This window comes from Mustela nivalis (genome assembly GCF_964662115.1).
Source record: "Mustela nivalis genome assembly, chromosome: 3".
Lineage (NCBI taxonomy): Eukaryota > Metazoa > Chordata > Mammalia > Carnivora > Mustelidae > Mustela > Mustela nivalis.
The window spans coordinates 139,810,483-139,826,094 of NC_139022.1; the positions used below are offsets into that span (position 1 = coordinate 139,810,483).

General features: G+C 53.1%; 1 protein-coding gene across 3 annotated transcripts in view; it reads right to left on the minus strand.

The window, feature by feature from the left end:
* Positions 1 to 611: 611 nt before the first annotated feature.
* The window catches only part of ARHGEF37 (Rho guanine nucleotide exchange factor 37), a 53,555-nt gene continuing 38,554 nt past the window's right edge, over positions 612 to 15,612 (minus strand). For all 3 annotated transcript variants that reach the window (XM_082726292.1, XM_082726290.1, XM_082726291.1), the window contains exons 8-13: positions 13,973 to 14,083; positions 12,903 to 13,232; positions 10,377 to 10,505; positions 7,727 to 7,922; positions 6,005 to 6,162; positions 612 to 3,545 (exon numbers count right to left, since the gene is read on the minus strand). In XM_082726292.1, coding sequence (XP_082582418.1) covers positions 3,336 to 3,545; positions 6,005 to 6,162; positions 7,727 to 7,922; positions 10,377 to 10,505; positions 12,903 to 13,232; positions 13,973 to 14,083 — 1,134 coding nt within the window. In that variant the 3' untranslated portion in view covers positions 612 to 3,335. The remainder of the gene's footprint in view (positions 3,546 to 6,004; positions 6,163 to 7,726; positions 7,923 to 10,376; positions 10,506 to 12,902; positions 13,233 to 13,972; positions 14,084 to 15,612) is intronic.

Here is a 15,612-nt window from a genome sequence, read left to right on the forward strand (position 1 = left end):
GCCCTCTGTCCCACCTTCACCCAACCCAAGTTACCTTTTAAGCCTCAGCTTGGATGTTACTTCTTTAAGGAAGCCTTCCTTAGTGGCCCAGTGTTGGTTAGGGACACTGACCCCTTCACTGGGCTCCAGTGGCACCTGTTACTGCCCTGTGCAAACACTTACACTGCATGTAATGGACCACTGACTTGTCTGTCTCCCTCCCCAGATAGTGGGCTTTGGGAGGATAGGGCCCCCATCTGACTTCTCATTGTATCCCAGTAGCCAAGGCCAACTCCTAGAGGCACTAGAGATGTGTGGTAGACCCTTATCAAATGAACGCATGAGGGGCACTTGGGATCAGTCAGTTAAGTGTCTGCCTTCGACTCAGGTCATGATCTCCAGGTCCTGGGATTGAGGCCCAGGTTGTGCTCCCTGCCTCGTGGGGAGTCTGCTGCTCCCTCTGCCTCTCCTAGCCACTCTTCCACTTCTGTGTGTGCACGTGTGCTCTCAAGTAAATAAAATCTCTAAAAAAAAAAAAAAAAAGGAAAATAAACACATGAACGAACGAAGTCCTGTTTTTATGAACACCTATCCCATTGGGGCATCTGACTCTCCCACAAACTCCAGAGAGGTTTTCCTCTTTGAAGTCCTTTATTCTCAGCAGTTCCCATCACTGCTTCACCAAGCTAGAGCTCCCCACAGTGAGCGGGACTCCAATCATCTTTCCTCCATATTGTAACCTTGCCCTCACGTTCAGACCTGGGTTTGGGCCGAAAAGGTTAAAGAGGTCGCACTCTGCGGCAGGGAGCAAGGGCCGCCCTCGGCATCAGCCTTGTCTGGTTTCCGGGCAGACACCCTGGCAAGTTCAGGGAGAGGCGGCCTCACAGGGCGATACGTAGGGCGGAGGACTCAGTGCAGGGTTCCAGGATTCCGGGGGGCAGGGGCAAGGCACATTACACAGAGGTCTCTGCAGAAAATCCAGGCCATTCTCTGCCTCTCAACATGCATTTTCTCAGTTGTCACTGACTCTGGATCTCCACCCCTAGTCTACAAGAAACCACAACCTGTGTGCCCCTGAAGGCATTTTCTTTCTCCCCTCACGAGATAGATGTGGTTCCACATGTATTCCAGGTTTCTGCCTTCTGCCTTCAAGAACATCCAGTTTTGTTCAGGTCCCTCTTAATGGCACTTAATAAATATACATTCTGGGACCTGACAGAACAGGCTGTCCTCTTTCAAAACATCTCTAAAGCTGCCTGTTCAAAACATCTGAGCAAGGACAGAACTCAGAGGGGGCACATCCCAGCTTACAGCTGGCGGCCGCTTCAGACAGCAGACCCGTCTCGTCCACTACTGCGTGTCTCGGGCCGAAGTCCCCAGTCCCGGGGACACACCGGAAGCACCTGGGGAGCTTTCTGAGTTCCTGAGGGCCTGGCTCCAGCCTAGACCAACTCCATTATAATCTCTGCGGGCGGGGTGGTGGTGGTGGGGATCCTGGCATCAGTCACTGGCCCCGCAGCAAGCAGCCAGGTTGAGAAGCCTGAGCTGGGGTTCTAGCCCACAGGAGAGTCTCAGTAAGCACTGAGGGACCCACACGTGGATTTCCTGTCTTGTAAATGCTCCCCTACGTCTTCTACTTGTATTAGAAATCTTAGTGGGCAAGAGAAAGGAAAATGAGTCAAGAGCATCTTACAGAGTGAATCTGGTGCCAGCACGGGGTCAGTGGGGACTGAGTTTCTCTTGCACAATCCATCTTCCCACTTTCCTGAACCGAGGAGTGAGGTGCAGATCTCACGTGGGCATGTATATATTTCTTAAAAGCCCTCCCAAAGCCAGTGCTAACTGCTTTAGGCGCTACAGTGACAATACCATGGAGAGGTTCTTGGAGGTAAGTCTAAGCTAACACTGGATTTTCCCCCAGCCTCTAGATTGGGTCGGCCCCCAAATGTATAATTTGTATTACAGGTCAGGCCAGACCCCTTTCCCCTCTTCCGTGAATCCCCAGATGTATCTTAGCCAACGTGACAACCCAGAGAGGGTAATTCAATGGTGGCTGCTCCCAGAATGGCCCCAGTGGGTTGGTTCGCCTTGAACAGGTACTGTTTTTCCCATTTCCAGGTCCTAGAAAGGGATGGCGATGGGTCTGACTGACCTCACCAAGTTCAAGAGACTGACTACCTAGAAAGCAGTGTGGAGAGGGGCCCTGAGGTAGCTCCTGGGCTGAGGGGAGAGGGCCCCATGCTGAGTCCCAGTGTCTGCCATGGCTGGGCAGGGCCAGCAGAGGCTCGAACTCTGCAGCTGGGCCTGAGGGTGCTGGGGCCATCCTGAGACCATTGCTGGTCTGAGACCATTTCATGCTACCATGAAAATTGACATTTTTATCACACTTAACAATTTACAAGGTGCTTCCCGTCTTTAGCCTCAGACCATTCTCGCCAGAACCCTGTGAGTTAGATCTCTGTGGATGAGAAAACTGAGGTTGTGTCCTATGTCTAAGGCCCTTACACCAACTGACACCCACATGCACCTGCTACCTCCAGGCCCTGAAACCAGCGGGTGCTCCCCCGGCTCCCAACTTCCAGAAACAGGAAAGCAAGCCATCACCCAAGCTCCCCCACCCACCAGGCTTTCCATCACCCACTGCACAGAGTTGCCTAAGCAATTTGCATGCCCTTTGTTCCCTAGTGCAGAGAACACAAGCCCAGCAGCTACACAGCCTCATGTGCCCGCATCCTCACTCCTTACCCTCAAAATCTCCGGTTCCCAGGAACAGCCTCTGAATTTGCCTAAACAAGTTCCAGAACGGTGACCCAGCCACACCCACTCTGAGGCTCCCCCAAGGAGAACCTTTCCACTGCCCTCACAAGCCCTTGCTCCTCAGCTAGAGAGGGCTGGAAGGGAGGTTCACCACCCAAGACAACTCAGCTGCCAGCATTTGTTGGCTGCGGTGTCTCCTGGTGCAACATGCAGGGAATGAACTGTCAGGCCAGACAACTCTGGACCTCTCCAGCGCCCTGCAACCCCACACACACAGGTAACATTCACCTGCGTGACCCACTCGGTGGGCACGGCTGGATGGGAGCACAGGTAAGACAGGCCATAAATGACAGCAAGTCCTCATTAACTTGACCTGCCATCCAGGCTGTTGTCACTTCAGTCTGGAACCCCGTTTTCTGCAGACCAGATGAGTGCCTCTGGCTGGAGCCCTTCCTGCTCACCCATGCCAGGCATGCCTGCAAGGCCCACCCACCTCTACTGGCAGCCCTTCACCCCACCTAGGCCTGATCTCCCCTCTCACCCCCGCCTTCTCTTGGATTCCTTCCTCCCTTGGCAGCACAGGCACCACAGCGGGCACCCTAGGAGGGCAGACTCCAGCCCCACGGAGCTGGGTTTGGGACTCTGGCCAGGAAGCTGGAAGGCACATATCCCTTCTGCTCGTTCACTTCCACGAGGCTCCATTCCGGGTTCCCCTTCTTGTCCTGGGCCTCTAGGACAGTCACCAGCTGGCCCGCCTGCAGACTCACTTCATGGCTGCTTCTGGCCACAAAGGGGTACACCGCCACCGCCTGAAACACATGGGGAGTGACACAGAAACAGTGCGGCGTGGGGACAGACACACCCAACCCAGAGATGCCATTCTCGTCTTGCTCCCTCCCACCCGACTCAGTGCCCACGGGGCAGTCACCACGTCCCAAGGACATCCTCTCTGCTTCCACCAGCAATACCCACTGTGTGCCAAGCTCTGTTCCAGCGTGTTCCCTGGGCTTGACTCTCACAGTTCTATAATTCTATCTGCTCCATTTTTCAGATAAGGAAATGGAGACTCAGGGAAGTCAAAGAGCTCATTCAAAATCACATAGCAACGACGCCAGGCCTGTCAGTACGGGTGCCCTCGGTCCACTGCTGTCACCCCACTGAGCAGAGCACGTGGCAGCCTCTCCCCCAAAACCCTTCCCGGATCTGAGGGTGTCACCTACCCAGGCCCGCTTCCCAACTTGGAGTAGAGACGGGGAATCAGGGGACTCGGTTAATTTTTAAGGAAAGGCATTGAACTGGGGAGGGGGGGGGCCTGGAAGGGCCTGGCCTCACTTTCATCATCTGTGAAATGGAAGTAATAGCATCTCCCACTCCAGGTAATTGTGGGAGTTCAATGAATGATGTGCATCTGTGCCCCGTACACACTCAGGGCTCAGTACATGTGGGGTACTCTGACTCTGTTTACCATTCCTGCTGTTACTGTGGCCAACCCTCCGGAACAGTCAGAAGCGGGGGAGGACGGGGACCATTCCACAAGTGTGGACCCATGAACAGAGGAAGTGGCTGATGTGTCTGGGAAGATGGACAGCTGGGCTCACCCAGACCTAGAAATGCTGCCCACTCTGGGTGGAGCTGAGGCCCACCAGGCCCTCTGGGGAGCTCCTTGTGGGTTCTTGGCTGATGGGCGGGAATGCCCAGCAGGAGTCACTGGCCCTCGGAGCCTTCCTGGGGATAAGCCCCACGCTGCATGCCTCACATCATACAGGCTTCTCCACTGCCCCCCAGTAGCCCGCCTGAGGCTTCTCTCAGGCCTGAGACCTCTCGGACTGTTCACCACCAGTCTCTGGTTTCCTACCACTGCTCCCTGTCGCTGCTCCTGCCCTTTCTACTGCCCACCTGTCACAGATGAAGCTCTCTTCTACCGGGAAGTGCGGCTGCCGTTTACTGAAGCTCACATATGCCTGGCCTGGTCTTCCTAGCTCCTCCGGCCCTCACAGCGACCCCACAGAGCTTCTCCTCCCTCGACGACTCTGTCCCAGCAAAGCCAAACCCTTTAATTGCTTCCCATCACTTTTTTGGCTTTGAGGTAGAATTCAAATACTGTAGCAGTCATCTTTTTACAGTGTACGATTCAGTAGTTTTTAATAGGTTCAAAGGTGTGCAATCAGCGTTTCTAATTCCAGAACATTTTCATCCCCTCAAAAAGAACCCCCCATTTGAGAGAGCAGTCCCTTCCCAACTCCCCCCACCCCCTGGTCCCTGCCAACCACTGATGTACTTCCCATCTCCAGCCATTTGCCTGGTTTCGACATTTCATACAAAGTCATACAGCATGAGGACTGCTGCACAGAGCTGTATGTGACAGCATGTACCGGCCCTTCCTTCTTTTTCACGGCCGAATAATACTCCGTTGTGTGGCTACGCTGCATCTCACTTACCCCCATCGTCCGCTGATGGACACTTGGCTTGTTTCTACTTCCTGGCAGTTATGACTAATGCCGCTGTGAACATGCGTCTGGGATCCCCACTGTTCTGAAGCCAAGGCAGACACCCTTGCCAAGGCCATAAGGCTCCCCTGGCTTGGCCCTGCCGACCTCTCTAGCAGCACCGCACCCCTACCTACCTTCTCCTCCCCGCCACGTGCCCCTCCTTTGTCCACACACAGACACGCACATGTGCACGTGTACACACACAAACATGCTGGGCCTCTGCCTTCACTATGCACACTTTCTGAGGAGCTCTTCCCATCCACATGCCGGCACACTCCCTTTATCCAGTTAATCCCTGCTCACCCTTCAAGTCTGAGAAAAAGCATCATTCTTCTTAGAAAAGCCTTTCCTGCACCTCTCTCACTAGACCTAGGGCTCCAGTACTTATCATGGCTCTAACTTTACAATGATTCCCATGATTATTTTATTAATTGCTGTTTTCCCCACCCCCAGGTTATAAATCTGAGGAAGGCAAGGACCAAGATTTACTTTTGCTCATGATTACATCTCTCATCTAGCACAATGCCTGGCAAACAGTGAATGAATGAATGAATGAATGAATGAATTCCACTCATCCCTTTGATAGGTAGCCAGGGGTTGTGTATGGGGCAGGGATGAAATCCTCCTTTTTCCAGGTCCAGTCCTGACCAGGACACCAGTGTGGTCACTGACCAAGGCCCTGGCCTCAAGGGACGGTAGCCTCTTCCAACAGGAGGAAGATCAAAGCCCCACTCCAGGTGGCTATGGGAGGGCAAACCCCACCCCTCTCCCAGACTCACCTGGGTCACCGTTGGGAGAGAGGGGACAGGGGCTGGGATGGGCTCTGGTGCCAGGTGATGGGAGTCCTGGTGAGGCCCCTCCTGCCCTTTGATTTCCTCCTGACCGGAGATGACATGGTACAGCTCCAGTTTCCCAGCTGGTGCATACCCTCGATGTCCTACAGGACACGCACAATGTTATCTGGCTGCAGACCGCCCTTCCCATCCCTTTTAGTGGTAGAGGAAGTCAGCACCATTCATGGATGTGAATGCCTCCAGCACAATTTCCCAACATGAAAGAGGACCTGAAAAGGTCATCTAGGAACCTCACAAACCCACTCCAAACCCACACTCACACTCACTGTTTCCAGCTTCTACTTGCACATCCCCCCCCACCAAGGCAACCCACTCTGCTTTGAACAGGGGTAAGACGTTCTCCCTTGGGCTGGTATGAATACTGCTTTCCTGGCACTGGTCCCCTTCCCCTCAAGCGGAGACCTAGAGTGGGGCTGCTTCCTCACTCAGCACAGCCTTTTGCAGAAGGCAGAAACTGCCTTTCTCTTCGCTGAGTACCCCCAGTCCCCGCTCCAGTGCTGTTCTGCTCCCTATCACTGTGCCCGGCGAGCACCGCCTGAGAGCTTGCTGGGCGGTGGGACTGGCATTTGACTGTCCAGTCTTCATGCCAAGCCTCCGGGTCAGTACTGTTGTCTTCATCTGATGGCTGGGCCAGCGGAGCTCAGAGAGGCTCCGCTAACTTCTCTGAGATCACGCAGTTAGTCAAGTGGCTGACTTGGGATCCAAACTCAGTCCCCTTGACCCTAGTGGCCGGCTTGAATCCAATTCAGCTGTTTGTCAACTTGAGTCATGAGACTGCCCTTTCACAGTTTCTGTTGGATTTGTACCATTTTTAAAAAAATTTTTTTAAAGAAGGCTCGGTGCCCAGTGTGAAGCCTAAAACATGGGCTTGGACTCACGACCCTGAGATCAAAACCTGAGCTGAGATCAAGAGTCACACACTTAATTTTTTGATAAACTCACTTTTTAAAACTTAGACTTGTTCTACCAATAATATGAATAAAATTACGGGTTTATGAACTGGCTATCGTTTTTCTCATACGCAGAAAAATATTTCAGTGACAATTACGATACACTGCCTGAAGGGGAAAACCTGTCTGTGGATCCCTTCCCAGTGAGCCTGTGTGACCCTCATCATGTGGGTCACAGGCCCCTTTCTGGAAGACACTGCTGGGCCATCTCCTCTTGGTTTCAAGGTGCCACTTGCCTCCTGCCCAGTTACACTGGGGCACCCAGACCTGAGCAGCACATCCAAGGCTGGGACCAGTGCATGGGGCACAGGCAGGACCACACGTCTCTCGTTCTAGATGCCAGACGTCCTCCCTGTAGCTGGGATCCAAGCATGCCTTCTCTGCGTGTCTACGTCTTTGAGGGAGATGCTGGAGCTCTCTCTGCACATCTCTGTCTACCCCAAAAGTCTGTGAGGTCCGCAAGGCACATAACAGGTGCCTGATAACAGATGTAGCAACGTAGACTCACTTCCTCTCTGTGGCATGGCACGGGCCATGCAGAGCTGGCGGAGCCCCAAGCCCTGAGTTTTCACCTGGGTCAATTCCCATCGCAAATCTGCATAGCCAGCCAGACCCCTGCCCACAGCCAGATCTCCCCACTGGTTCCTGTTGGGGCGCTTCCCAGAGGGAGGGGAAGAGCCCCCGAAGCCTCACATACCCCCGGTGTCCACCAGCCAGCGGCTGCTGTTGCCTTTGGTGTCCTTGTTTTGAAGGAGAGCCACAACCTGGCCCCGCAGCAGCGTCAGGTCCAGAGTCCCAGCCCCGCTGACGTTGCTTGTCACCTGGTACAGCTTTTCTGGGCCGTACCTGCTCAGGAGAGCCTGCACCTGGCGTTCAGCCCCTGGAAGGAGTGGCTGGGGGTGGGGGAGGGACAAAGAGAGACACAGGTGTCTCAGTCGGTGTGTCAAAGCTGGCTGCCCGTGCTGACAGTCAGGAGCCCTGCGCCAATGCTTCCTCTGCTGCCAATGGGCAGTAGTCGCCTCACTGACAGATTAGAGGAAGGACACACACTCTTAGGCTCCGAAGGGATCTCAAAAAACCCCCTCAATTTAACCTCTAAAAAAATATCCCTCCTAGGTCTAAGCTTCTGGAATTTTCTAAAATTCTAATTCAGCTTCCAGAAGTTCTCAGTTACAGAACTCTAGGATGGGGCCCTAAATTCTGGCCACAGCATCAAGCTGAATAACCCCACAGGAAAAAGCCCAGCACAGGTCTTCCAGCCCGAATGAGTAAGACCGTGACCTTCACACGGGCACCAGGCCTGACTCGTGCGGCTACTCCGACAGCCGGCACGGGGTGACGCAAGCACACCCTCCCTCACGTGTGACGGAAAGGAGTGCTATCTTCTATTCCACAAGTATTTATCAAGCACCTACTGTTTACAAGGCACAGTAAGCCTTCTGAATGGAGTAACAGAAACGCAGAAGACAGTTCTGCCCTGATGGAAACGGCCAGCTAGCCGGGAAGAATGACTCAGGGGTGCTTTCCATGCATCCAAAAATCTCCTGGCCCTGCCTTTGTTTTCTTGTTCATTTCTTCCAGCAAAAGTATCATCAGGAAAAGACTCAGGGGTGACGATCCCTTTTTTGCAAAACAAAGAAGAAACTAAAAATATTGAATATAGATTTACTACAGATTGTCTGACTATATATGTGTTTGTATATATACAGCGATCACATTCTATGTGGTAGTTTCTGGGGGAGGAGGCGCTTGGTGTAGGGAAAGCAGATAGAAGTGCCCTTCAGGGATGTCTGGGCAGAGACTCTGCCACTTTGCCATTACCCCTACTCCGGTGGGTTCACTAGTCAGGCTCAAGAACTAGCAGAACTTGATGTTTCTAAACAGGCCCTTAGGTGGATGTGGAGACAGGGGAGCTTTTTCCCCCCAGAATGGAGGTGTTACCCTGGGTGTAAAAGCTAGCCGTGTAGAAACGTTTGCCTTCTTTCTCAAGTCCGAGAGGCCGCGGGCAGAGAAGAGCCGCATTCCCCAGAGGGACCAAGGGGACACGTGGGAGGATATCACGAGGACTGCTTCTGTCCTGGAGACCACCTCACTTCTGTGGGTTCTGAACCCCGAGCTAAAGAAGTCAGGAATGCGTAGGAGGGGTGTGGGGCACTGGGTGGGAACGAAGGTGGAAAAGAGGGGGCATCTACTCTCTTCCTGCCAGTTTGCCACACACCTTGGGTTCATGATGTTTCCATTCCTTTCTCTTGTTTTTCTTTGTTTTCTCTTTTTTTCTACAATCAGCATGAAATGCTTTTGCAATAAGAAAAATATTATTATCTCAAGTAGAGAGAGAGAGGAGTTTCCCAGGACTCATCTGAGTGGCTGCTCTGCTCTTTACTTTCTGTACCTGTCCTCCCCACCACACTGTAGGGCCCACGCCACCCCAACCCCCGTGGGATCTCTGGCTGGGACAGCCTTGGTGTGGGGGGGAAGGGGGGGCATGGCTGTGGCCTGAGGAAGTGTCCGCTGTCCTCGGAGAGGGCCTGCATCCCTGATGGCCTTTGGCCTTCTCTGCATTCCAGTCAGGTGCACAGGCCACCTCTACGGGCCAGCCCTTGTGGGATGGGCTCCTTTACTTGTCTCTCTGGGTCTCTAGAGCCCCTTCCTCCCTTCTGGGGAATCCTGGCCCTGTTTCCCCACCTTTGACTTCACATTTCACATGGGACTGAACACACAGCTTCAGGAGTCTCTTGTCCAGGTCTGTCCCCTGCGGGGCCCCCTTCTCCTTTCAGCTAATTCAGCTCCACTTCCGACGTATGCTACCTCCGTACATCCTTCAAGTGCACCGGAAACATACCCTTTCCTTCTATTTTAGAGAAAAATACTTTACTCAGAAAAGCATCTGGCCAGCCAAAGTCTGTAAACCATAATGCAGCTGAAATGCTGTGTATTGCAATTGAAAATGCCATAGCAAAATGAAAATGTAAATGATTTATTATTCCCACTTTTTATTCACTCTGAATGCTGGTATCTGAAGCCAGTTCAGTGGGATGGTAAGGAAACAGAGTACGCTTTTTTAAAAAAAATGTGAAATTTCAGGTTTGGGGATGCTGATGTCACTTGTCTGTTATTATGTCTAATTGCACTTAATATTCTACTGTTCTTCTCTGATGTTTATTGGCCACGAGGAGCATGTGTGTAGGTGGTGGTGTGAATCCTATCACCTCCTCTGGCTCACAGACAGAAAGAAGAGAGGGAAAGGGTACAGGGAAACCTTGGGTAAGAAAAGGAAACGGGACCGGGCCTTCCCCCACTGGCAGGTAAAGGACTGGACAGTCTGCGAGGCAAGGAGGGACACTTACTTGTACGGTGGGAGGTGGCAGCACTTTCTCAAAGTTCTCTTGAAAGGAGCGAAGCTGGTGACCATTCTGGCCCAGGGTGTCCTCCACCAGCTTCCAAAAGGCTGGCTCGGGGAGGTGGTAGTGGGGCAGCTGTGGGACAGACACTGTCATCAGAGCATTCTCTGGGAGGAAGGGGGCAGAAAGATTCGGGTAGTCTACATTCCAGCCCCAGGTGTGTGAAGAGGGATTTTAATGTCTTCATCAGCTGTCATGTGTGTTTGCTGACTGCCCTGCTCAGTGTCCTTCAAGAAAGTGTCCTTCTGTGGGAGTCTAGGAATATTGCCCACCGTGGAGCTGTGGCCACAGGGGTGGCAGGCACGGCCTCCCTTCTCCCATCTGCTGCGAGCAGCCCACGGACTAGACAACGAACCCGAGCAAGGCCAGGCAGAATCCTCCCATCACATTTAGAATATGAAGACTGAGAGCAAGAGGAAAACTTCTCTTTTAGATGCTGAGATGTAAAAACTGTCTCTTCCACCATGCAGAAAAAGGTTGTCCTGAGAGTGAAGCCAGCCCAGACAGGGAAACAGAGCTAGGAGATGGAGAGAAAATCGGAGCCCTGACACTGTTTGTGCTGAATGCACCTGCCGTGGGTTCGATCGCCTCCTGGGCCTCCCATTTATGCAAATCAGGATGTCCTTCTTTATGCCTCAGCTGGTTTGGAACCCAAGGAGTTCTGAGTAATGCCGCATGCTGAGACCATGGCCTAGCTAGCCATCTCCTGCATTCTTCCCAACAACCAAGGAACGAGTAAGATCCACAGCTAATGGAGACCAGCCCTCTCTGCTTGTCACCAAGCTTACTGCTCTTGGGTCTGACTTAGAACCTTTCCCCTGCCCCCAGGATGCAGACTGAGATTCTACTGTGCAGGCCTTTCCCAGGTTCCACGGGACTGGTCCCGGGCAATGGGCCATAGGACACAGACAAGGAAGCTGGCACCAGTCACTGACAGGTCCAAACAATCGAAAGGACAGACCCAACCAGGAAAGACCCACTTTCTACTTTTATAAAGTTGATCTTCCCGCTGCTGGCCTCCAGCAACACTCCCCAGGCCCACACATCCCAGTCTAAACACAAGAGGCCTGGCAGCCCTACAGACAGAACTGGAGGGTGGAAAGAGAATGACGATCATCTAATCACACCGACCCTCCGGCTTTGGGAAAGAAATGCTTCTTTTGGCAGATGGTTCAGGCTTAGTTAAATTCAAAAAGCACGTCTAAGACAGAACTCTGTACTAAATGCTTTGAAGGCCCAAAAGAATAAAAGCCTATCGTCCCAGCCCTCCTCAAGGAGGAGAAACAGCTTCTTCCAGCGCCCCAGCTGAAGGCAGGCTCTGTGAAGCGCTTAGCACAGCACATCCTAAGGGCTGTTGGAGTATGTGCGATGGGGAGATGGGCTCTCCCAGCTGCAAGAGGGAATGGAAAGGTTCATTCATCCGTCACATATTTGGGGAATTCCTACCTTGCACCAGGCATTGTGAAAGGCATAGAGGACCTTGGGCTGGAGGCATTTCAGGCCAAGCAAGGGGTCTGTGCAAAGGGATGTGGTCACACTCAGAATCAGTGTCCAGGAAATGGGACCACAGGGTGGCCTGGGACAAGGAGCTGGGGGTCACGAGCGTTTCAGAGGAAGTTTCATGCAACACAGTGCAAGGGGGCGGCTGAGCCACGGACCAGGAAGCCCAGGAGACACTGTGTGCTCTGAGGGGTGCTGGACCATCCTAGGGGCCAGGCCCACAGTCCCTCAGCTCTGACGCTGACAGAGACAGACCTGAAAGCAGCTTGGTTTTCTTCCCTGGTCCTCAAAGCTCTGAATTCAAAGTTTGTCCTTGGAAGTTTGTCCAAACTTCTTTGCGATCCATATAAATAGATCTTTCAGCGGACAACTTTTCTACTAGGATGCCAAGCAGTGTTCAGAGCCCAGAAGTTGAGCTGCCAGGGTGAACTCCTGCTATCGGCTGTGTGGCCTCGGGCATGCTGTCTAACCCCTCTGTGCCTCAGCTTCCTTTTGGAACGCGGATGATGATGGTATCTACTCTCTATGGCCAGTGTGAGGATGTGCTGGGATAATGCATGGAAGGGACACACCACATGTTCACGAGGATGCAGCTGCTAGAAGTAGTCACAGCAGCGGGAACGCCAACCAGAGACACTGACTCCCGACTTTGGGGAAGGGCCGGGCCTCTGTCACCGACTTCTAATATATTCCAAGGACGGGCCCCAAGGTCTGCTATTTTCCCAGCAGAGCCTCCACCGCTTCTGAATCCCAGAGCCCAGGAATCAACCGGAGTCCCAGTTCTATTCTCGTTTACATGATCGGACTCCAGGAATGGGCAAATGACATAAGAGAGGTCCAGGAGGTCCCCATGGCCGCCTGCTAAGCACTGACGGCCTAATCTCCCTCCATGCCAGCCCCCTTGAACTGCTGGCTGCAGGGCTATGAGACCCTGGCTACTCGGCAGAGGCGCCCCAATCCCAGAGGCCTTACCTGGGCCAAGCTGCCCTCCGCCCTCTGCAGCACCTGCTGTGCGAGGTCCCTCTGGAGGCCCACGAATGTGCACAGGATCTGGCCCAGCCAGCGCACGGCCAGCCGGTTCAGCTGCGGGAGCTCGGCCATGAGCAGGGAGTTGAGGGCCTGGTACGTGTGCCGGGCCTCCTGCTCCTCGTACGTCACGCTGCCCACCTCCAACATCTTTTCTTCCACCCTCTCGAAGTCCAAGAGTTTGTCCAGACGCTTCCTGACCAGGTTCTGAGGGCCAGCCAGGGCTTTGGCCAGGGTGCACAATGGCTGCCACACCAGGCCTTCTAGCCGCTGCTTCTGTGGGGAGAGGGGAGCTCGGGGCTGGGAAAGGGAGCGGCAGAGGGCAGGCACTGGGGAGAAGGGGTTTTGGAGGGAGGTAGGACCAGGCGGTAGTCCCACCCCCACCAACTCGATGTGACCTCTTGCATGTTATCTAACCTTTCTGGGCCTCAGTGTGCCCACCTGAACAATGGGGACAGAGCATGTATGAGCTTAGCAGAGGGCCTGGCCCTTCCTAACATCTGTGTACAGATCTTAGGAGATTTTGTAGAGAGGGGTGACCACAAACACAGTCTTTGGGACTCAGATTCCATCTTGACACTGACCATGTGAATAAGCTGGGAAGTCACCCTCCCTGCACTCCAGCTCTCCCCTGCAGAGTGCTGCTCTTAGCAGCCTCTGCCCCGTACGCCGTGTTGTGAGGATTAATGGAGACTATAAAGCGTTGAGCAGCTTATCTGCCTGGTGGATAGTAAGGCATAGCAAACATTAGCTGAGGCTATTTTTATCAGTAAGATGCATTAATAATAATAATTTCTGCCCTGCTTACTGCTCTGGAAGGTTATGGGTGCAACAATCATATAAAGGGCCTGGCTTTAAGTCATCTCTACAGCCATCGTGGGGCTTGAACTCACAACCCTGAGATCAAGAGTTGCGCGCTCTACTGACCGAGCCAGCCAGGAGGCCCCTAAATACTATTCTCACTAGGCTCTACGACCTGCCTCTCAAAGGAAGGGGAAAGGAGAAGCTGGACTCACGAAGCGTGGGAAGGCCTGGAGCTGGAGCTCCCGCATGAGGCTGCAGTACTCCGGCACGGGCCCTCCAGCGATGTCCAGATCACACTCCTGGGGCCGGAAGCGGAGGAAAGCCTGGACCCGGAGCAGACGAGAAACAGCCAATGAGGACCCACTGTGGCCATCCCACGCCTGCACCCCCTACTCTCACCCTACCTATGGAGAGGCGGTCCAGCCCTCCGCACCCCCACTGCGACAGGGAAGCACACAGCCTACTCCATCCTTGCACAGCTCGGGTGATTAGCGAATCTTCCTGCAACAGAACCAGCCCTTTCTCCCTAATCCAGCGCTGCCCCGACCGGGTGTGTTTGCACGGAACCTCTGATTTCACTGCCGTGCCCATATTCCACATATTCGATGGATACCTGAAATCAACTAACCATTCCTTTTCATATCAGTGTATTTTTTTTTTTTAATCACCTTATGACACTACTACCATAACGGGAAAACCAGCAGTAACTGCCACAAACAGGCATGTAAGAGTAACTGCTGTAAAAGCAAACAACGTCATTAAGTTCTGTCCGGACAGCCCCGCGGGCAGAAGGCTCCTGGCCCGAGACACACTGCGCCATTGTTAAAAGACACACCAGCCAAAGCAGCTTTTCCTGCACTCAGGGGATTAAAGGAGGGGTCCCATGCTTGCTGGGGGACTCTATGTCATGTAAGCCTGCCTCTGGGGGAACACAGCTTAATGCTTTCAAATATCTGTCCTACCCTGCAAAGCCGGATGGGTCTCGCACGTGACCCTGCTTCTCCGTCCTTTCTGGGAGCCGTCCCCTCCCGTCTCGCTGCACCATGACGGGCTCCTGCTGCCTTCTGCCCAGGGGGCCCAGGATGGAGTGGGAAGAAGCAGAGGGATCTGCCCCACACAGAGGGGCCTGCAACTATGACCTTCCTTGCTTCCCACACTTCCCGTAAGGACACCCCAAATCCCATTATCCAAAGAGCCCGTTATCCTCTGACCAAGCCGCTTTGTGCGAATGGCCATGACTGAGGACAAAACCACAAAGGGACAGAGTGGATGGAATGAGTCAGCGTCAATGACAACAGTGAAGGAGAGTTTGGGGACAAGGAAAATAATGTGCCTGTTGGCATGCAAACTGGTGTTCCTTTGGGCTGAATTCAGCCTGTAGAAATACATTTTCTTGGGCCTACAGAGTACTTAAGTTTTCATTAAATTTGCTGCTCATGTGGACACATCATGAGATATCATCTGAAAATTTTTTTCCCCCTAAAACCAGAATTGGCTACCGTCGGGTCCACATTCCCAAACAGCAACGGCTTCTCCAAGTCAAGTAACTGCTGCCCCTTTAGGCTTTGTTCACCCATATGGTCAAATTCTAAGTATTATTATTATTATTTTTTTTAAAGATTTTATTTATTTATTTGAAAGACGGAGATCACAAGTAGGCAGAGAGGCAGGCAGAGAGAGAGAGAGAGGGAAGCAGGCTTCCTGCGGAGCAGGGAGCCCGATGCGGGGCTCGATCCCAGGACCCTGAGATCATGACCCGAGCCAAAGGCAGCAGCCCAAACCACTGAGCCACCCAGGCGCCCCCAAATTCTAAGTATTATTATGCATTTAACTCTACTGAAAAGTCTCGTCA